At 42.0% G+C, this 23,111-nt stretch overlaps 1 protein-coding gene across 4 annotated transcripts in view; it reads right to left on the bottom strand.

Moving 5' to 3' along the window:
- The window catches only part of ATP8A1 (ATPase phospholipid transporting 8A1), a 559,403-nt gene that overhangs the window by 68,800 nt on the left and 467,492 nt on the right, over window positions 1-23,111 (bottom strand). For all 4 annotated transcript variants that reach the window (XM_029588616.1, XM_029588605.1, XM_029588632.1 and 1 more), the window contains 3 exons: window positions 19,297-19,358; window positions 4,309-4,365; window positions 2,302-2,409 (listed from right to left, as the gene is read on the bottom strand). In XM_029588616.1, coding sequence (XP_029444476.1) covers window positions 2,302-2,409; window positions 4,309-4,365; window positions 19,297-19,358 — 227 coding nt within the window. The remainder of the gene's footprint in view (window positions 1-2,301; window positions 2,410-4,308; window positions 4,366-19,296; window positions 19,359-23,111) is intronic.

The raw sequence follows: 23,111 nt of genomic DNA, 5'->3' as shown, positions 1-23,111 counted from the left end.
GGAGTTGTACCTTTTGATGATCAGAACAAGGCTGAACTTTGCATCTGAGATCCATCTTTCTTGCTTCTGGTAATGTAGACCAGAGCATTTGCCACATTCTGGCTTAGAATTCTTGTAGTAGTCTATGAACCAGAATGTTGGCTGTTGCCAGCCGGAGTGTGGACCCTAGGCCAAGGTGAGGTGGAACTACCAGAGAGGTGACCCGCAGGTCCTCACTGTCGGTAGGCAGAATCAAAGGTGTGGAAACCAGAAAGACCCTCACCTGGTAGGATGGAGTCCAGGCATGATCCGTGGTCGGAGGCAGGCGGTAGGCAGGCTGGGTCCAAAGGTAATCCAAGGTCGGGGCAGGCGGCAGGCAGGCAGAGTCCAAAGGCAATCTGGCTCAGTGACAGGTGGCAGGCAGGCAGAGTCCAAGGGCTATCCGGGTCAGAGACAGGCGGCAGGCAGAGTCCAAGGGCAATCCGGGTCAGACACAGGCGGCAGGCAAAGTCCAAGGGCAATCTGGGTCAGATAACAAGAGACAGGGAGGCACCAAGGCAGCTGTACTTGGAGAAGACTTGTTGCAAGGCAAAGCCGGCAGGCAGGGCCTAGGCTTAAAAAGAGGCTGCCTCAGACATCACTTCCCGGTCCCAGGCGACCCGGGCTCCTTTAAGAGGCGGGGCGAGCGCCTGGAGGCCCGCCTGCACCTGCATCCCTAGACGTCGGAAGGCATCCTGGATGCCCCGCCAAGGAGTTGCGGCTGAGGACTTGGCCGTACCGGTAAGTGGGGCTGGCCGTGCGGCTCTGCCACGCAACACAGAACATACTAAATATAGTTTAATATACAAAATATATCTTCTCTTGATTTTGTCTCCTTTTAAAAAGTAAAGTAAATTGTTTTTGTTATTTTTTGGACAAAAGCAAGATGTGATGTATCCTCTGGTGAAGTACTTCTGTGAGGCTGTGGAGAAGGTCCAATGAAAGACCAGTGGAATCTTCATTATTAGAATGGTATAACAGAATTGGTTGATGATTATGATTCTTCTTGATTAGTCAGACAATACCATAGGTGGTTCTTCTGAAGTTGTTCTATCTTTGGATGAAGGTGAATTTTGAAACCTGGTTTGCAGGATTTGTCTGGCTTGATATGACAGAATAAAGCCATGAACTCCAAAGTGGGTGACATTAGCTCTAATGGAGGAGGTGAAGAGTTTGGTATAATAGTAAAATAGTTTAAATGAAGCCAAGCCACATTTTCCTGATAAAGGAAGGATGGTCCTGTTTGGAAGGAAGAATCCCAGTAGAAGAACTATCTGATTCTGAAACTTGAATGGGTAAAGAACTGTTTAGTAAAAGTGGATTTGGAATAAACTGACTTTTTTTTGGTGGTCAGCATAGTCCTTTGTATTTTGGCAACAACATAGGTATGGTACCTTTGCTTGTCAATGGTGCCAGTGAAAATTCTGTACCAAAGATGCTTTTCTATGTGCCAATGTGTTGTTGGTGCCTCTAGAATCTGTTTTGGCACCTGAATACTTTGGTGCTAAAGAGTACATTTTCTCTCCCTTTTTAGAGAGGAGGAATGGTGCATGCAATGAGACTTCTCCAAATTATGCCTTTTTGATTTAGGCGATGATCCCTCAAGCTAGTAACTTGAAGGGCTGAGATGAACTCAAAAATTCTGTGGGGAGTGTGTAACGTCTGGATCTTCTGGCCCTGGGAGATATTTGAGCACAGATGGCACAGTTAGGATCATCAAGGGATGGTCTTAAGCACCAAATACAGTAGCCGTGCTGATCCAATAAAATCATCTCATATGAACAGAAGGGACATCTTTTGAAGCCCTGTTTGCTGTCTTCCATTGTGAAGAGAGTTTAGGCTATATCAAACACAATCTTGGAGAAATTGAACGTAACTTTTTTTTTGTGGAGACTTCTGAAAGGAAAACAAAAAAAAATTGAACAAGCAGCTTAAGGAGAGAGAGCATGAGTGGAAGAAAAAAAGACTGAGGAGACTTGTGTGGCAGCAGCTGCACAGGAACACCTGCACATGCTCAGAAAACCTTCTTGTTTATCTGAGAGCTTTTCTGTCTTAGCACCTTCGAAGGATGTCACCCACTTGTGTGGCTGATTATTTCTAATTGTTCATGGAGGAAAAAGCTGAAGCATTGACATAAATCAACTGATGGCAAATTTCAAACTTGTGCTAATCCATTTTTCTACAAATCACTTAGTATAGTAACAGTTTGACAAAGATGAAAATTAATGTTAAAACCATATTTTAAAATGTAGAGATTCAAAAATATGCAAAAGGACACAGTACCTCTCCAGACATATCCGGTGCTAGAGGAATAACAGGCCATAAAGAAGAGTAAATGCCAAAGAATACCACCCATAGTGCAATGCTGCCCCAGATAGCTATGTGACTAAACTGTGGAAACAAAAAAGGTAGGAGACAAACAGCAATATATATACATTAAAAAACATGGTTACATTAAAACTTATTGTAAAACATGTTTTAATTTTGGTATCTTATCAAGGCCAATTTAAGTTTTTGCTGTACTAAAGTATTTAGTATTTAGTAATTGGTCCCTTATGTTTAAGTCTTGATCCTCCTATGAATTTAAGGTCAAAGTTCCTGCAGACTGAGTTTTATTGCTCATGCATTCCTGTTTTATATTTGGCACTCCCTTATTTTGAGTTGTATCTTTTGTACACATTTGTGACTTTATAAAAATGCACACCATAATCCCAATCTGGAGTTCATTTTTTCTGTGTAACATATAAAAACTTCCAAAAGTATGAGGTGGAATATGAGATGAGTATCTCATAATCCTCATACACAGAACATTTTTATTTCCAGAAAATAAAATCTTACTTGAACCTCTAAGAATAAAGTTATTTCAGACTGATATGCACAATATTTGTAAAATACATATGACAGAATACTATAAACATAGTATATGTTTATAGTACATGTACTATAAATATAAATTCCCCTGAAGACATCTAATCAAAGTAAATTTATTTGGTATATGATGTTCATCTCAACTAAAATATTTTTATACTACAGATCTACCTAAGAATTGTATGTGAAGTAAATCTGGTAAAAAAAAAAAAAAGGATTTGTGCTAAGGTACACAGCAGAGGAGCAATTACTGCTTTTTATACATAACAGAAATTATAATTGCTCTGTACATACAGATCAAATGGCTATTTACGTTATACTTATGCATACAAATTTTGGTCCCAGAATAGAAATTAACCCTGTAATATATACCAGATTGTTATGGCTGAAATGTCTGTTTGCTTTCAGCATCTCAATGGTAGTATTTTAAAGCAAGCTACATTCTTGCTCAATAGCACAGCTAATCTCTGAATTCTTGAATTTAATAGGGAATGATCATAGACACTAATGGAAATTTAAATCATCCCCTTCTATATTGCCAATATCTGGATAGTAGTGAGTGACCCAGAAAGGAACTTTATATTATAGTATATTGTACACTGGTATAAATACCCCCTCTCCCATCACACACACAAAATTTTGCTTTGGGGGACGAGACAAATGGCGAAGGATTTTGTTAACATCAAATTAATTGGAAACTAAATTAATTTTCTTATTGCCAATTATGTTTTACATACTAGCGTCTGGCTGTGACATGGTTTGATGCACTGTGTACCTGGTCTATTATATTTTTAATAATTCACCTTTTTACACTCCTCATATTTACACAGTACTCTGTGCATTTTATCTGTTTTATACCAATTTCTCATGAATATCTTCAACAATTTACAAATTAAAACAGGTGTATAGTAATCAACATGGAAACAGTATATACATATATCATTTGTACATCACAAAATAAATTACATAATAAAGCTGATACAATAAAATAAATACAACAGTCCCTCCAGACTGACTGCATTTCGCCACTATAAAACACACTAAAACTAAGTGGTAGCTTACTCACAATACATTAAAAACAAACAATAGCTATTGTGACTCATAATATCCATTACTAGGGCCAATATATCCTAAAGCCTAACATTAAAATCTAGGATATAAGAGAAACTATATATTCAAATGATTCTATTAACATTAGCTCAATCCAGAGCCTAAAGATAGGGAAAGCAGCAACCTCATGATTCTTCTTTGGAAATCCAGCACGTTAGTTGTAAAACTGGCTCTCTTAGAATCTGATTCCAAAGTGTGAGAGCACTACATGGAAAAGCACACTTATCACCTGTAATCTTAACTCCTTTGGTGAGGGAAGCCTCAATCTGATGCTCAAATACTACTTTAGGATAATCCAAAGATTTTCCTTACCAAAGTCCAAGATGAAGTCTCTAAGCCAGCTTTCAAACATACAGTTATTACCACAAACTGTAAAGAAAAAAAATAATGTTCCATTATAATAGATATCATTACTGAATGTCTGCACAGTAATAAAGCACTGGAAATTTTATAATTTTCAATTTTCCCATTTCCCCGTTCTCTTTATTCAGCACTTTCTTGCTTTGTTATTCACTATGGGCTAGATTTAAAAAAAATATGCGCGATTTGATAACATGCGTACGCCGGTGTGTGCATGTTATAAAATCAGGGGCGGCGTGCAAGGGGGGGGGAATCAATTTTGGCAAGATTCACGCGGTGACTCATCGGGGCCTTACCCAGTTCCCTTCCAGTCTGCTCCAATTTAGAAGCGGAGTGGGAGAGAACTTTCTGACCCCCTACGCTAACCTCCCTTCCTCTTCCTCTCTCCTCCCCACCCTCTAAAACCCATTTTACATTTTTTTTTTACCTTTTATTTTGCAAGTTACTTCAGGGTCCGACCTGAAGTAACTGCCCTGCTCCCCCAGACCGCTCCTTCACAGTAGCCTGGCTCTTGTGCGCATAACGGGAATTATGCGCATGGCTGGGCCTCTTCTAAAATGTGCGCAGTGCGCGCAAGGCCCGGCCACACAAGTAACCCCCATTTTTTATGCAGAAGGAGTATTAAAAATCCAGCCTTATATTTCTTTTAGAATATGGCATATTCATGAATGTTTATCTATACAATATATATTACCATATTCTATTTAGCCACCTGGGTCCCATCATATCAAACTGTGAATAACCAGTGCCTAACCCTCAAAGAATATTGCAATGTGAATTTCAAAACACAACAGTGAAAACATTCCCAAGAACATAAGCAAATACTAAATCAATTGAATACCTTTTCATTGGTAGTTCAAAGCAAGTTATATTTAGGTATTTTAGGTTTTCCCTGTTCCCAGAGGGCTTAAATCTAAGTCTCTTATTTACTAAGGTTTTCTCCCATTCTGTGTCCATGGGAGAAATGCTTAGTAAATAGGACCCTAAGTTTGTACCTCAGGCAATGGATGAGTGAAGTGACTTGCCCAAGGTCATAAGGAGTGTGAGAGGGATTTGAAAAACAAATTATGGTAAATTAAAAAAGCACAAGTAAACCAGGACTGAAAAAAGAAAAGATCTAAAGAAACAATACATTTGAAAGCAGTACGATTTGTAATCTAGAGAGGAAGTAAAGTTGTTTACCTGTAACAGGTGTATTATAAAGACAGCAGTTCATCAGTCAAACAACTGTGTTGGGTATTGAACAGAATCTTCCAGAGCTCTCTGGAATGTCCTTTTTCAAGTACATTTGGGCTGCATAAACCCAAATGAATGGTTGAGTCTAGGGGTGAAATTCTTCTATGCACGAATCAAGAGCGGGACCTGGGGTGAATATATCTGATGAACTCAAGGTGGCCAAACATGTGGATAAGATAATGGCAAAAGCCAGAAAGATGCTTAGGTGCATAGGGAGAGGAATTATCAGCAGAGAAAAGGCGGCAATATTTTCCCTGTAAAAGTCTTTGGTTTGGAATACTGTGTACTGTTCTGAGCCCCGCATCTTCAAAAAAAGATACAAACAGAATGGAGTCAGCCCAGAGGATGGCTACTAAAATGGTCAGTGATCTCCATTGTAAGTATATGAGGACAGACTTAAAGATCTAAACATGTATCCCCTAAAGGAAAGGTGAAATACAGGTGAGATATTCAAATGGAAAGAAGACTCTGGAACGAGAGGTCATGGGATGATGGTGAAAGGGAGAAATCTGAGGAGTAACCTAAGGAAGTATTTATTTTCAGAACATAAGCTGCCATACTGGGTCAGACCGAGTGTCCATCAAACCCAGCATCCTGTTCCCAACAGTGGCCAATCCAGGTTTCAAGTACCTGGCAAGTATCCAGAATGTCTGGTGGATGCAAGGAATAGCTCCAGGTAGAAGTGGAAAAGACAAGGACAGATATCTGAATTTAAGAAAACATGGGACAAGCACAGGGGACTTCCTGAGGGAATTGTAGGGTTGTAGAACTGAGCCGTTGTGTGGATGGGCAGACTAGATAGGCTGTATTGTCTTTTCTGCTGTCATGTTTCTATTTGAAGCAAAAAGTCTGAGAGTTAGTCATTTTAGCCACTAGGCAGTCAATATTGAAAAGTCATTTAGATGGATAACTCACAAGTCATCAGGCTAAATGACAAATGTTTCCATATTCAGCCACTTATCCAGGAGTGCAGGGACTTACAGGGCCATGGATGAAATTTCATGGTGGGGAGGGAAGAAAGCATACCACAGGCCCCTTCACTTTTTTTTTTAATTTCAAAGCGCTACTTACCCGGATATCTTTTGAAGATATCTGAATAAGCAGTGTTATCCGACCTCACAAGGCTGGATAACTAAAAACCCTAACCAACATAATCAGTTAGGTTTTATAGTTATCTGATAACTTTAGGCAAGTATATTCAATGGGATGTTTATCCCTCTAAATATATGAGGCAGGTTATCCAACGAACTTTAGCCAGATAACTTGTTCACTAACTAGCTTACTGAATATTACTCCCTAGATCAGTGGTTCTCTACCTTTTTTCTATTGGGACACACCTGGCAGATAATGCTTACAGGCGTGACACACTGAACACTTGATCATCACGGGGCTAAAGGTAAACATATACTCTGCATCCACAGGAACCCACACCTGCTTCCCCATCCCCAAACAATGGATACAGAGCAGCACTAATTCCAAGAACTCAAACAGCAATAGCCCTTCCTATGAAAAGGCAGCAGTTCAGTACCAATGCATGTCCTATTGAGAATAAGAAAACAACAAATAATATTGATACAAATCCCTACATACTAATAAAATACCTCACCTCAGTTACACATACAGATCTGACCTTCACCAAATACAAAACAAAAGACCACAAATTACAAACATGGAGACAAAAACTGGAATAGAAACCTCAAAAAGCCACTCTGCATGCAGTGCAAAACTGGAGAGCTAGAAACAGAACTACATATCCTTCTACACTAAGCAAAGTACAAAGATAGAAGAAATGCACATTCCCAAAACCGACATATTATGGTTCTTGCACCCCGTCACTCCCCTTCCATGCCTCCATCATCCTTCACTTTTCCCAATTACTCCCTTTCAGTCATCCGCTCACACTCATATCCCTGCCCAGCATTCCTGACCCCCCACCTCCTCTTCCCTGTGCTCCCTCTCTTCCTTGCTTGACTCTCCCTACCACCTTCATCCAATCTCCCTGCCTGCCCAGCTACCCTGACTCCCTGTTTTCCACCCCTTCTTGCTCAGTAGCTCCCACACTCCCTCTCCGTTCCACCTTCATCTTCCCAGCATCCCCAACCACCTTTCCTCCACCGTCTACAGGGTGACGAGATCATCAGCAGCATCACTCCCAGACTCAGCAGGGGAAGATAACGTTTGCGTCCCATCAGGCCCAGAACCGCAGGAGCTGGCAATGTCTCGCTCTAATCTGGGTAAAGGAGGAAACAGCCTCCCACTGGGCCAGAAAGAAGAGAAGGAAGTGAGAGTAGCCTCTCATCAGGCCCAATGTAAGAGAAGCCAACCAACTCCCACCTGGGCTTCCAGGACCTTGTGACACAGCAGTGTGTCCTGACACACCTGTTGAGAACCACTACCCTAGATGATCAAGGGGCAAAAGGGATGCTCAAGGAGGACAAAGAAATAGAAGAAAAACTGAATGAATTCTTTCCCTTAGTCTTTTCTGTGGAGGATATTGGGGACATACTCACACCAAAAAATGTTTTGATGGTGATGATTCTGAGCAATCAAAGCAAATCTCTATGATAACAGAAGATGTAATAGATTAACTTGACAAACTAATAAGTAACAAATCACCAGGACCAGATGGTATTCAACACAGCATTCTGAAAGAACTCAAATTTGAGATTGTATACCTATTATTAGTGATCTGTCACCTATTTAAAACAATCACAATTCTTGTAAACTGGAGGGTAGTCATGAAACATCAATTTTTGAAAGGGTTTCAGAGGTCATTCAGGAAAATATAGATCAATGGGCCTGACGATGGTGCCAGGTAAAATGGTAGAAGCTGTTTTTAAAAACAAAATTATTAGTCAAGTAGATAGACATGGCTTAATGAGGAAGACTCAACATGGTTTTAGCATAGAGAAGTTATAAAACTATTAGATTTTTTAAAGGTGTAAACATCTGATAAAGGTGAACCAGTTAATCTAGTGTGTTTAGATTTTCAGATGGCATTTGACAAAGTCTGTCATGAGAATCCTCATGGAATTAAAAAGTCACGAAATAGGATGCAATGTCCTATTATGGATCAGTAAGTGGTTGGAAGACAGGAAAAATAGAGTAGGACTAAATGGCCAGTTTTCAAAATGGAGAAAGATCAATAGAGGAAAGTTCCAGGATCAGTATTGAGGCATGTGCTGTTCAACATAAGTCATAAATTATCTGGAAAAGGGAAAAATGAGTGAGGTGATCAAATTTGCAGATGACACAAAACTACTCAAAGTTTTTAAAAGAGCAATGAGAAGAAATGAGAAAGGACCTTGTAAAACAGGGCATCTGAATGGCAGATGAAATGTAATGTGGAAAAGTGCAAGTGATGTACATAAGGAAAAAATAATCCCAACTAGGGGTATACAATGTTAGGTTTTGTATTAGGAGTCGCCAGTAGGGAAAAGAACTTTGGAGTCCTAGTGGACAATACATTGAAATCCTCACCTCAGTGTGCAGCAGTGGTCAAAAAAGCAAAACGAATGATTAGAAGAAATCCAAAAAGGAATAAATAAAACAAAGAATATCATATTTTCTTTGTTTTGAGGCATGGTGCAACTGCACCTCAAGTATTGTGCCCAACCTCAAAAAAGACATAACAGAACTGGAATAAGTGAGAGAAGGACAACAATAATGATAAAGGGGATGGAACGGATTTCCTATGATGAGAGGATATACGTTAGGGCTCTTCAGGTTGGAATAGAGATGGCTTAGGAGGTTATGATAGAAGTTTACAAAATCATAAATCAGGTGAAAAGGATAAATAAATAATGCCTATTTACCCTTTCAAATAATACTAAAATAAGGGGACACTTCGTGAAACTAACAACCATCAGATTTAAAATAAAGTACTTTTTCACCAGCAACAATCAAGTTGTGGAATTTGTGTCAACGTAACTATTATAGCAGGGTTTAAAAGAAATATGGACAAACAAACTCCTGAAGGAAAAGTTCTCAGAACATTCTTAGCCAGGTAGACTAGGGAAAGCTATTACTATCCCTGGGAGTAACAAGAAACAGATCTATGTTTTGGGATCCGCCAGATACAGTACTGCAAATAACTGGCCCCTCCTGGAGACAGGATGCTGGGACTCAATGGACATTGGTCTGACTTAGCATGGCATAGAAACATAGAAATGACAGCTGAAAAGGACCAAATGGTCCATCCAGTCTGCCCAGCAAGCTTATGGTAGTATCTGCTGCACCATGTAAATTATCCCCATGCTTATTAGTTTCGCACACCATAAATGTCAGGGCCCTCTCATTGCTGTTTGAATCCAATTCCCCGTTATGCCTTGTGTTGAAGCAGAGAGCAACGCTGGAGTTGAATCAAAGTATCAGGCTTATTGGTTAAGGTTAGTAACCACTGCATCAGCAAGTTACCCTCATGCATTCTTTTCTTCATTTCCATCCTCTAGCATTTAGGGATCAACAGTGTTCATCCCATGCCCCTTTGAATTCTTTCACAGTTTTAGTCTTCACCACCTCCTCCAGAAGGGCATTCCAGGCATCCAGCACCCTCTCCATGAAGAAATATTTCCTGAAGTTGGTTCTCAGTCATCCTCCCTGGAGTTTTATTTCTTGACCCCTAGTTCTACAGATTTCTTTCTAATGGAAAAGGTTTGTCGAATGTGCATCACTAAAACCTTTCAGGTATCTGAGGGTCTGTATCAAATCTCCCCTGCACCTCCTCTCTTCCAGGGTATACATATTCAGATCCTTCAGCCTCTCCTCATAAATCTTCTCATGCAGACCCCACACCATTTTGGTTGCTCTTTTCTGCTACTCCCAGACAGGGTGGGAGGAGGCTGCCCATGGCCCACTTAATACTGCCCTTGCGAAGGCTGTGTCTTATTGGGCCTGAATATCCGGGCAGTTGAACCTGGAGAAGGTGTGTATGGATGACCATGTCGTCGCCCGTCAGATCTCAGCGGGCAACAGCAGCTTGGTTTCTGCCCAAGAGACTGCCTAGGCCCTCGTAGAATGAGCCTTAACCTGTAGTGGTAAGGGCTTTCCTGTCTCTATGTAGGCTGCCCCAGCAATTTACTATCAGATGGAAGGCTGTGGTCGATAGCGTCCATTCTCCTGTGTCCAGGCTCTCTCTGCTGAGGAAGTCTGCTGAGATGTTGTCTTTTCCTGCGATGTGGGAGGCCAAGATCCTTTGTAGGTTTTTCTCCGCCCATGCCATGACAGGATCTATCTCCAGAGACACCTGCTGGCTCCTGGTTCCTCCCTGGCGGTTGATGTAAGCAACCGTTGTAGTGTTGTCTGACATTACTCGAATTGCTTTGCCTCGGAGTCTGTGGCTGAATCATAGGCACACTAGTCTGACTGCTCGAGCTTCCAGGCAGTTTATGTTCCATTCTGCCTCTTCCTTGTTCCATTGTCCCTGGGCGGTCAGTTCCTGACAGTGGGCTCCCTACCCTCGCAGGCTCGCATCTGTGGTGAGCAAGGTCCAGTTCGTTGGCTATAGGCTTACTCCTCTGCTTAGGTGGTCTTCCTGTAGCCACCACTGGAGCTGAGAACATACCTCTGCTGGTAGTTGGAGGCGAATTGAGTAGTCCTGGGACAGAGGGTTCCATCGTGACAGTAAGGAGCGCTGGAGCGGTCGCATATGGGCCCTTGCCCAAGGGATGACCTCCAGGGTTGATGCCATAAGACTGAGTACTTTAAGATAGTCCCATACCTTGAGGAGTGCATTGGTCATCAATCATAGTAATTGTTCCATCAGTTTCCTTCTCTTCGGGGGAAGGAGGAAGACTTTGTTCTGTTTGGCGTCAAAACAGGACACCAGGTACTCTATAGATTGAGAGGGCTACAGAATGATCTTGCCTGTGTTTACGACCCAACCGAGTTCCTGCAATAGGCTCTTGACTCTGCTGGTCACCTGCTGGCTCTCTTCCAAAGACTTTGCCCTGATCAGCCAGGTATCCAGGTAAAGGTGTACCAAGAACCCTTCCTTTCTCAGTGTTGCCACCACAATCACCATAATTTTGGAGAATGTTCTGGGGTCTGTTGCTAGGCCGAAAGGTAGCACTCGGAACTGGAATGGTGACCCAGTATCGCAAAGCGTAGAACACGCTGGTGATCTTGATGGACTGGAATGTGAAGGTAGGCTTCGGAGAGGTCCAGGGAGGTTAGAAACTCTCCTGGTTGTACTGCCATTATGACGGAGTGAAGAGTTTCCATGCGCAGATGATGGTTGACATTCTTGAGATCCAAGATGGGTCGGAATGATCCTTCCTTCTTGGGAACGATAAAATAGATAGAATAGCGCCCTGTATTTTGTTGGGGCATGGGAACTGGAGTTATTGCCTTCAGACTGAGTAGTCTTGTCAGAGTGGTTTCCACTGCCAGTCTCTTGGTGTGGGAGTGGCAGGGTGACATCATAAATTTGTCTCGAGGGATGCTGCAGAACTCCAGAGAGTAACCTTCTCGAATGATGTTTAGTACCCATTGTCCAACGTTATCTTGACCCATCTTTGGTAGAAGAGAGCAAGTCGACCTCCTATCTCCTCTTCCTGTGGACGGGTCAGCCCATTCTCATTGTGGAGCATGGCTGGAGCCTGCCCCCGGGCCTGCTCCTCTCTTGGTCTGACAGTTCCAAAAGGGTGGGACCTTCTGGAGGGACGAGGTGCCTGGAACTATGAGTTCCTGTAGGGTCTAAAGCATTGCGAGCCTCTGCCCTTGGTTCTTCTGGGAGAGGGACGATGAGATCTTTTATTCCTGTCTTCCAGTAGCAGAGGTACAGGGGATTCGCCCCACTTGCTGGCTAACTTCTCCAATTTGCTTCCGAACAAGAGAGATCTTTTAAAGGGCATTCTTGTGAGATTCGCTTTAGATGTCGCGTCAGCAGACCAATTCCGTAGCCATTGTTGTCTTCTGGCTGCCACTACCGAGGCTACTCCTCTGGCTGAGGTGCGCACCAGGTCTGAACTTGGTCCATCAGGAAGGCTGCTGCAGGTTCCATTGTCTCATCGTTATGTGTTCTGGAGTTATTTGCCTCGAGAGAGAGAGAGAAGCAAGCAGGAACGTACCACCAGTGCACAGCAGGAAGCAATCTGCAGTGTCATTGCTGTTGCATCGAAGGCCTGCTTAAGGATGGATTCCAATTGTCTATTCCGAGTATCCTTCAACGCAGCCCCTCCCTCAACGGGAATTGTTGTTCGTTTTGAGACAGCACAGACCATAGCTCCACTTTCGGGAAACGCAGGTGTTCCTTGGTTGCTGGTTCTAGAGGGTATAGGGCTTTCAAGTCCCAACCCCCTTTGAAGCTGGCCTCCAGGGCATCCCACTCCGGGTCAATGAGTTCCTGGATGGCTTCCATCATTGGGAAGTAACATGAGACTTTACGAAGGGACACCAGGATGGGGTTCTTCTTTGGTTCTGCAATCGAGACCGTGCCTGGAATATCTAGAGTCTTCAGAGTCTGGGAAACAAGGGCTGATAATTGATCCTTGTGGAAGAAGCAAAGCATGGTTCGATATGGTTCCAGGCCTGGAAGAATTTCTCCTTCTTCCAGGGAGTCGCCATCATCATCTGAGGTATCTGGGTCTCTGTCATGGAAATTCTTGGTTAGGCAAGGCATGTCTTTAGGCATCCGAGAAGGGCCAGGAGGATCTTGTGCTTCTGGCAGGGGTTGAGCCCGGGGTGCAGCCGGGGCTGATTGCGCCTGAACGAAGGCTTGCAGCCCTTGGAAAAATTATAACCAGGAGAAGGTCCCTGGGTCCATGTTAATTCAGGGGGAGTTGGCGTAGGAGCTCCTGAGGTGCCCTCTTGTGGAGAAAACATCTCAGAAATGCATAGATCTGGGGAACTATCGTCTGAAGTAGTTCCAGACCCATCCCTGGACAGTGAGGGACCAGGCTTTGGTTCCCCCTGGGCTTCCTCACAATGCTGGAACAGGCAGGACTCTAGTTCAGGGTGCACGGCTCTTATGTGGCAGGCTGTGCAAAGAGAGTACCTTCTGACCTTCTTGGGTGCCGGTGCCATTGCCTCTAGCTTCAATGCACGCGTGTAATTGTAAACGTGGCTGTGTGTGTAGTTGTGCACGTGGCTCAGCTGTGCATGCTGTTATGCGCGCCGCTGTGCACACAGCTGTACTGGATGTGCACAAGTTAGGTGCATCGGCCGCCCGGCCTGACCTGCACGTACCACCGGTCGAGAAGGGAAGATGGCGCTGGTGTCCTCAAGGGTCTCCACATGGACCCCTGCACCGGATCGGGGCCTAGCCCAACCAGGGCTGCTCAACCCAATCGGTGCTCCCTTTTACCTCAACGGAAAAGAAATTGAATCGGTACGGCAATCCGAGCCTCAGAAACCGGAGACCTGAATTTAAAGTTTTCTGCATACCTGGTCTCAGCGCTTACCAATCGAGTGCCGGGACGGTCTCCAGCTGCGGGGAGAGGGCTTTACTTTCACTGCCGCGCTCAGTTGTGCATCTGCTGCCTTTCAGCCATTGTGGGGCTAAGTCCACGCCGGGAACCGGCTACTTGACCAAGGCACACCTCTGAGGGATATCGGAAATCACCTCAGGAATTCTCAACTGGGGGAGGGACCCTTTGCTTTCACCGCAGGAGATCCATATAGCAGATCCTAGGATATAGCAGATCCTAGGAAGTGTCTCAAAAGTCTGAGATGACAATCACTCTATAGTCTTAACCTCAAGAGTACACTTAAAGACCGTTGTGGTTTTGGGGCCAATGGGCATCAAGTTGCTGGAATTTTCCCTCTCAGAAGCTGATCAGCTATGGCTAGGCAGAGATGGCATCAAAATTGAATCAATGTTATACCTTTGATGTCAGCATTGAACTTCTCAATGCCCTGACAAAAAGTTTCAAGTACCAGTTCTATCAGCACCACAGTCAAAGATAATATGCTTTATGTTGACACATTGAAACAATTGAGGGTTTGAGAAATGGTCTCAATGATTCTTCTGTCCAACTCCTGCTTGAATGCTGCTGACAAGAAAACTGGAGGAGGCACATTAGGGGAGGAGACATCTTCCTGGGTTGCCAAGGCTGTGGTATGGACCCTTGGAGACTGCTGTGATTTGGTCACTGAGATGCTGAGCTCACCTCTGGGTATTGGCATTGGGAGTGGGCAAAGCAACTACAGCTCTCCTCCTGATCTCAGCTACAAGTATTAATGGAGAATGATACTTATGCCTTGGCGCCTCCATCCAATATTTGGTGTATAATAGCAAAAAAGGGGGTGAATGAGGTTGTTGAATAGGCCATGTCAGGGTAAGCGGGGAAACGACTAGAGACTAATACCCACAGACAAAAAATGAAAATTTGCAAAATTGCCCCAAGTCATAGGTGAGTCAGTACTGTTTATAAACTCTTCATGTTCAATAATTTCCAGAATACCATGGTACAGAGTTCTTGAAGTCATGGAGGTCCTTAAGAAAAAGTACAACTAGATTGTAAATTCTCTTGGGCAGGGAAATAACTACAGTACCTGATTGTAATTTACCTTGACCTCAGATTTGGAAAAGGTGAGTAATTAAATGTGAAACCAAATTTGTTTCTTATGATCAAGAGTTATAAGTTCATGTAGAGATTGGAAAAGTCAGAATTCAGCTTATACATAGAGGATAAATCTCTTCAAAACTATGCTTTTAGATGGTGTATACATAGCAGTGGCTCAACAATTTAGCCCCACCTACTTTTCTGTAAAAAGTGGCTACATGGTTAAAATAGCATAAGACTGAACTCTGTGAGCCATCAACTCTTGCTATTGTACAATTCATTGACTACTCATAAGTATAAAATTGCTCTTTCTTGGTTTTAACATTTGTGGTTATGAGCTGGATACAGAAACTAAATGCTTATGAGAGGTGAACAGAAGGAGAGTAATATATGACAATAGTATTGATGCTCACAAGTTTCAATCTTTTGCAAATTCAACCATCTTTCCATTTGTTGGCATGTGTTCAACATATGCTATTTGCCTTCTTATAGTATTAATATAAAATATTTTAAAAAGGAATCTAGATGATCCAATTTAAATATGACTACCAATACACAATCCATATTTTTTCATTTTGTGTCATCCCTGCCTTATGGAATGTTAATTTCTACCAACTAAACAACAAGGATAAGGAGAGTGTTCTAAGACTACTGAAGATACACTGAGCAGAAACAGAGAAAGGAGCAGGCCTTAACACAGACGGACCAAGAAAAGAAAAAGAAAATTGCATATAATTAAAACTGAAAGCATCTTTTAGAGGGACAAGAAACCATTTCAACAATTTCTTTTGTGAACTTGTGAGTTGGAGGCACTGCTACACTGATAGTCTTTTTGCAATAATTTGTGATGGCTACCATGTTGATAATGCAGGCTGATTTTTTTTTTATTAAGCTCCTTGATAAACCTATCAAAGGAGCAGTTTTAGGAGTTGGGTGTGCCCTGAAAGATCAAGCTGGGGGTTAGGTTAGGCATATACTCACCCCTCAGAGAACACAATTGATTATATTTTAATAAAATGTTCTTTTAAACTCCCTGTTAATATGTTAATATGTATCTGTTAATATGTACTGCTAATATGTAACATCTTACTGTTAATATGTACTTTCCAAACTTAAATGTTCGAATGTAAAACGGTATGATATCCCCCACTAATACCGGTATATAAAAGTTTTTAAATAAATAAATAAATAAATAAACTTTCAGATCTATCACTTATTATCAAATTGTTTTCTCCTGAAATGGTATACAGAGCCCTATATTATGTAAAATATGCGATCCCATGTATTATATATATATCCCATGTATTATATATTATAAAAGAAAAAGTAAATCTAATCAATACAAAGCAGGTTGAAGTATTTGTTGGTAGTTAACTGATACCTATCCCAATGTAAAAACAGGAAAGATATGTATGTTGAACACTAGTAACAGGATACTTTAAATACCACTGCTGACCTAAGAGGAACAATCTAAATGCATTTCCTAAATGTCTGCAGTACTTAATTATTAGAGGAAACTCTCAGTCTTTTTTTTAGTTTACTTTTCCTAATAAGAAGAGTTTACTTTGGTGATGGGTGGAAGAAGGTAACGCCTTTACTCTTGTATTATGAATCACTCTGTTGCTATTCCTCTTCATGAGACTGTAGAAAACGTATTTGGCATATTTAGTCAATCATTTAATCTAAAATGCATGTTTATTCTTTAGTGCTCTATTACAGTGATTCTCAACTAATGTGTTGCGGCTCACGGTGTGCCACTGCCCTGGTTGTGCTTCCCTTCTCCCTTTTTCCTGCCCCCACTAGCCAATGGGAAGCCTCCTCCCTTCTTTCTGCCCCTGTGGGCCAATTGGAAGTCTCCTCCCTTCTTCCTGCCAGTGGGAGGAGGAAGAAGGGAAGAAGCCTTTGATTTGCTGGTGGGATAGGGGGGCTGGGAGGAGTGGCATTGTCCAGGCCAGTGGTGGTGGTAAAGAAGCCAGACCCCTCCAAAAGCCACCAAGGGAGCTCATTCCCACTGCAGTGAAGAGGAAGCTCAACCCTGCCAAAGCAAGGTCGTCACAGGAGCTCATCTCCGTGGTGGCAAAAAACCCCGACCCCACCGAAGCAAGGCCGCCATGGGAGCTCATCCCTGTCGCGGCAAAAAAGGATTGCCAGAGTAAAGCCGTGGTGGAACTGGAGCCCACCCCCCTGGTGAAGGAAGAGGTTTGGCGGTTACGACTGGTGCATGCATGTGAGAATGGGAGCCAGTGTAGGTGCTTGTGCCTGAAAATGGGTGCCTGGCTGCATGAGTGAGATCTTGTGTGTGTGGCAGAATGGGTGCCTGGCTGCATAAGTGAGATCTTGTGTGTGTGGTAGAATGGGTGCCTGGGTACGTTAAAGCTTGTATGTGTGGTAGAATGGGAGCGAGAGCATTTGTGTGTGATTGAGAGTTGTATATAAGTGAGAGAACATTTGTGTGATTAAGACAATGGTCGGAGGTGATTTGTTTCTGTGAGAGAGAGAGAGACTGGTCAGAGAGGTACTGGGTGTGTGTGTGTGTGTGTGTGTGTGTGTGTGTGTGAGAGAGAGACAGAGATTGGTCAGTGAGGTGACTGGTGTGTGTAAGATAGAGACTGGTTGTGGGTCTAATTGGGGTGTGTGTGAGAATGACTGGTTGTGGGTCCTAAGGAAGAGGACCATGAGGGTAGAGCTTCAGCAGCCACTGCTGCTTCTGGTGAGTGCTTTTGGCCTGCAAGGGAAAGGAGTAGGAGAGCTGCTGGAGAGGGTAAGTAAAGGTGACTATTTTTTTGATTGACTGCCATTTTAATTATTGGGTTTTATGTGATATGTCTGCTGTTTTGAAATAATTTATTGATATTTGGACAATTGTTAATCATTTTTATGAGTTTTTAATTGTTGGATGTTATTCTGTTCATCAGCTGTTTTGTAACATTTATTAGTATAGCTTTACAATTATTTCTGTGTGGGGATCTATAGCAGCTTGGCTTATTATGCTTTCCTAATAGGAAGTGTATTAGTGTTAAGGGCCTGGTTTAATATTTGTAGTGCTGCCTTTTCATAGATAGGGTTCTTACTGTTTGAGTGTGTTCCATAATACACACTCAAACTGTAACTATCTGGAGAATTTATCCTTTTGCTATAATGACTGCCCGTGGAAAAAAAAAAGGGTGGGGGATGATTGTGAGCAAGCGGCTGTATCGCCCCCATTGAGCGGTTGTAGCTGTGTTGCAAACTATCGCCCGCATAGTGCCAATGAAATAGCTGTAGCTATTTCCGGTGCTAATGTGTGATACATTAACGCCCACAGTGCTATAAAAGCCCCTAACTTTCCTTAACCCTGCCTAAACCCCACCCAAACTCCTCCCCCTTTCCGTAATTTCAATTTCCCACTGGCGACATGATAACAGCCCATCGCAATTTGAAAAATGATCCCGTAAGTTAGGTGCTATATTTCTCTTTCCATTTCTCCTGGTTTTCACTGCATACAGAGTGGCTTTTTTGTTTTTTCTTTCCAGTTTCTTTCTCCATATTTATAATTTGTGGTCTTTTTGTATTTGGTGAAAGTCAATTCTGTGTGTGTGACCGAGGTGAGGTATTTTACTAGTATGTAGGCATTTGTATCAATCTTATTTGTTGTGTTTTCTCAATAGGACATGCATTAGCGGTAAATTACTGTCTTTTCATAAGAAGGGCTATTGTGCCTGGTAGTAAAGGGAGTTTGTTTTGCTTTTACTGTACGGTGAGTTGTATGGGTAATGCCCTAGTTCTGTTCTGCACCCACTGTTGGGGATCGAGGGGGATGCAGAGTGTATGTTTACATTTAGCCCCGTGATGGTCACATGTTCAGTGTGTCATGCACGTGAGACTCATCTGTCAGGTGTGTCCTGGCCAAAAATCATAAATCTGGCAGTTCTCAGCTGTGTAGCTGTTACAGTAATTGCAGGCAGAGGCAAGTTTAGATGTAAAGCAAAAACCAAAACTGGGTGCAGTGGAAGGGGGATTGTTTTGTATTATACATGCATACATTTAACACAATTCAAATTTGGAACAATGGAGAAAAGTAAAAAGGCAAGCCTTTCAAACTCTATGAGGAAACCTCTGAAACAACAAAAGCAAACAAATTCTCTCACTTCAACCATAACTGCTGCTTTATAATATGAAATAAGGTGTCAAAGTAAGAAAATATTGTGCAGACACTTACAGTGTAAACAATGTTTCCCAGCACCAGATAATCTGAAGTTTTACCATTTCCAAACACAGTGTCTGCAGGGGGAAAAAAAAAAAAAAAAGAAAATGTTTTGGATTTGCAATTTTTTTTTAAATGTCATACAACACCTGCATGTATAAAATGAATCAGTGGAGCGATACATCATTATTTTTACAGTATTATTAATCATTTGCATAATACATACCACGTGAAAGCAGACACACAATGGACAGTCCCTACTCTATTTTTTTTGTTTAGCTCTCACGTTTTCATTAGTAGTGCAAAGCAAGTTACATTCAGATACAGTATGTAATTTCCATATCCCTAGAGGGCTTACAGTCTAAATTTGTATCTGAGGCAATGGAGGATGAAGTGACTTGTCCAAGGTCACAAGAAGTGTCAGTGGGATTTGAACCCTGGTTTTGAGCCCACAGTTCTAACCATTAGCTAACTCCTCCACTCCAAGCTAGTCAAGACTAACAGATAAAACATACAACAAACAACAAATAAGAGGCTTTGAGTTAGGCAGCAAAGGCATTACTGAGAACTAGAATAAAGTATGAAGTTATAGGTAGGGATTAAGATTACCTGAGGATCAGATATGATGCTGGGACCCATAAGCATTTAAAGGAAAGCTTGGGTTTTGCATGTTCTTGCTGATCTACCTCTTCTTAGTTAGTATAAATAGGCAGAGAATGCCAACCCCAGTACTTTCTGAATAATTTATGAAATGCATTTTCAAGCCCAGATTTATAAATCGTTTGCATGAGTAGGAAGTAGTAAAAGTGGCATTGAAGAGATGATTTTCCAAGCTGGATTTTAATTTGGCCTGACATTTGGTACAGCAAAGTGGAAAGCATGACACAGATTTAGTGATGGGGAGAAGGACACAGAAAGGAGCACTTTCCTGACAAATGAAATTTAGGAAGAGGTGTGTAAGGGGAAAAAAAGAGAAGAGAGGTAACGAGGAGCTGTGGAGTGAACGCACTTATAGGCAAAGCATAACAAATTCACATTTTATGCAAAAGTGGATGGGAAGCCAGTGTAGTAATTTGAAAAGAGGGGTTGCATGCTAATAATAAATAGTATGATCTATAGGCAAGACATGTTGCTGGATTTTGAACACACTGTAATGGAGAGAGATCATTCAGCAGTAAATCTATGAGGAGCAGGTAAGCAGGAGCCCAAGTAGGAAGTGTTAAGAGTGGATAAGGGTTTTGGCAATATGTTCAGAGAGGAAGGGTCAGGGTTTGGAAAAGCTCTTGGCAGTGTTGTAGAGAAGGAAAGGAGTTAAAGAGAACAAGGGTTCTGTGAGGAAAGTGATTTATTTATTTATTTTTTACAGTGATTGAAAAAGGGGGGAGTGCAGGAAGATTCTAGGGTGAGGGAAAGAAGCTCCATTTTGGCCTTCTTGAGTTTCAGGCGATGGTGGAACATCCCAGCATTAGCATCAAACAGGCAGGATGAAATTTGCATTTATGCTCGTTGAGAGGGTTCTGATACAGAGAAGTAGCTTTGGGAGCCATTCACATAAAGATGGTATTGGGTCCATGGGAGGAGATAAGATTACCATGGGAGAGAGTGCAGAGGAAGAGGAGGGCCCAGGATTGAGCCCTAAGGCACATCAACCAATAACGAGATAGTAGTGGAAAAAGACCCATCAGAAGATGCACTGGGAAAGGTAAGATGAAAACCAGACAGAACTGAGTCTCAAAGCCCAAGTGAGAACACGTTTTCAAGGAGCAGATGGTGGTCAACGGTGTCAAAAGCAGCAGACAAGTCAAGGGGAATGAGGATGAGGTAAAGTCCTTTCGCTTTGGCAATGAGATCATTTGAGACATCGGTTGCATATCTTTTTTTTTCCATGCAAGTAAATGGGTATCCAGCTTGAATGCCCTAACGTTACTTTTCCAAGAGGGAACAATGTGCTTTCTGCATTAGAAATCAGAAGAATATTGAAACATTTCAGTTTTCCACATCTTTGATACAGTAGTCCATCACATTTCTTGTGCCTGTGTATCAGTATGAGAGCAACAACAGAGATAGTCATGGCTGGGATTTCAGAAATATCTTTAGCATAGAATCCAACAAGAAGTTTCCTGCTAGCTTTGCTAGTGTCAGTATGCCTCCTTACAGTTTGACAGGGTGACATTTATAATACAAAGATCCATTTTGTACCATTTGATAGTATAGACATGAATGATGGATTTGTACCAGAAATGGTTTACTGAGTTTACTATGGTGCAGATTCACCCCGTAGTTCTAGTTTCCAGGAGGTAAATAGTGGCCAAATAATGTTTTGTCCTAAATGTATACTGCAGTAAAAGGATATATTTGATTATTTTATGTATTTTCAAATTCTCAAAATGAAATTTTGAATGGGCCAAATAAAAGTATTTGGAGAGTTAATGCCTTGATACTGCTGCCACTCACAAATTGTGAGTGACTCACCTAGAGACACAGATTTTATTCACTTTCTAAGGACCCCTCCCTGAATACATTTACTCTAGTTTACAGCAGACATATGTCTGGGCAGCCTCCAGTTTGCTCATGTAGCTGTCATTACTTCCTATAAGAGGCAATCTTTTAATTTTCTTTTCCTCCCATGGAAAATCATAGAAGCTGGCCTGTATCACATTATTTCCTTTTACTTTATTCAATTCCATTGGAAAAAGTCCCATTTGGAGTAGTTTCTTGTTGTTTTTAAAGAGATAGTAACACGATGGTACTTTGAAGGTTAAAAAATGGCACTGGCAGACTCCACCTTCTGCACAAGTATCACAACACTATATACAGCTCACCCTCTATCCTGCTCCCCCCCCATTCAAATCTCTTTCTCACAATCAATCTCACAAGTATACCCTTGAGACCTACCCAGTATACATTCACTCATGCTCCTACACTCAGATTCATCATTCAGGCAAACACATCACTAAGTGTAGGAAAAAATACAAGACATGCCATGTCAAACAAAAAAAATATATTTATTATCAAAAATAAATTGCTTTTCTGCTTTCCCAGAGATGGGCAGGGAAGAAAATGTGAGATTTTGGAATGTTTGGGTGGGTTGAAGGTCCTCCTCCTCCTCCTCTCATAGGCAAAGCATGAGCATGTCTGGACAAGACTAAAAGAAAGAATAAAATAATACTCACTTATGATGCCTCCCAGAGAAATCTGAAAGCAGCAAATGTAAAGCAGGAAAAAAGGCAGTACATATAAGTACTTCTCCAATACAGGGAATCGCTTCACCACCAGACCAAACAGCACGGAATGCCTACATGCAATTTACAAGAGGCATGCTTGGTCTGCAAGATACTGGCCCTTTAAAGAGGGGAAAAAAAGAAAAAGTGAAAGGAAACTCAGGTATAAAGGGTTACAATTCCACTAAAAAGCACAAAGAATGCAAAAGCAGGATGTCCAGAAGAGAGAAGACAAACAATGCAACCAAGAAAGACAAAGACCAGCAACATGGCTGCCACTAAGCAAGTTGCTCATCATAAATCGAGTTCTCCATAGACAGCAGGATGAATTAGTCATGATACGTGAATGATGTCATCTGATTGCGGTGAACAGACCCTTCTCTCCTAGCTAACACAGCTTTTGCTCTACTGAGCATGCGTGAAAGCTTCCCAAGTGCACACTGCCTCATGAGCCCCTCAGTTGTTTTTATAAAGTTTAGCTTTAGCTAGATAGTTGACTCTTCAGGGAAGTGGGTGGGTATTGAGTATGGCTAATTCATTCTACTGTCTACGGAAAACCTCATTTACAGTAAGCAAACCTGCTTTCTCTGTCAACAAGCAGGGCTGAAT

Source organism: Rhinatrema bivittatum, chromosome 1 (genome assembly GCF_901001135.1).
Source record: "Rhinatrema bivittatum chromosome 1, aRhiBiv1.1, whole genome shotgun sequence".
NCBI classification, from domain to species: Eukaryota; Metazoa; Chordata; class Amphibia; order Gymnophiona; family Rhinatrematidae; genus Rhinatrema; species Rhinatrema bivittatum.
The sequence above is the reverse complement of the archived record's forward strand: the minus strand, read 5'-3'. Positions and strand labels throughout refer to the sequence as shown.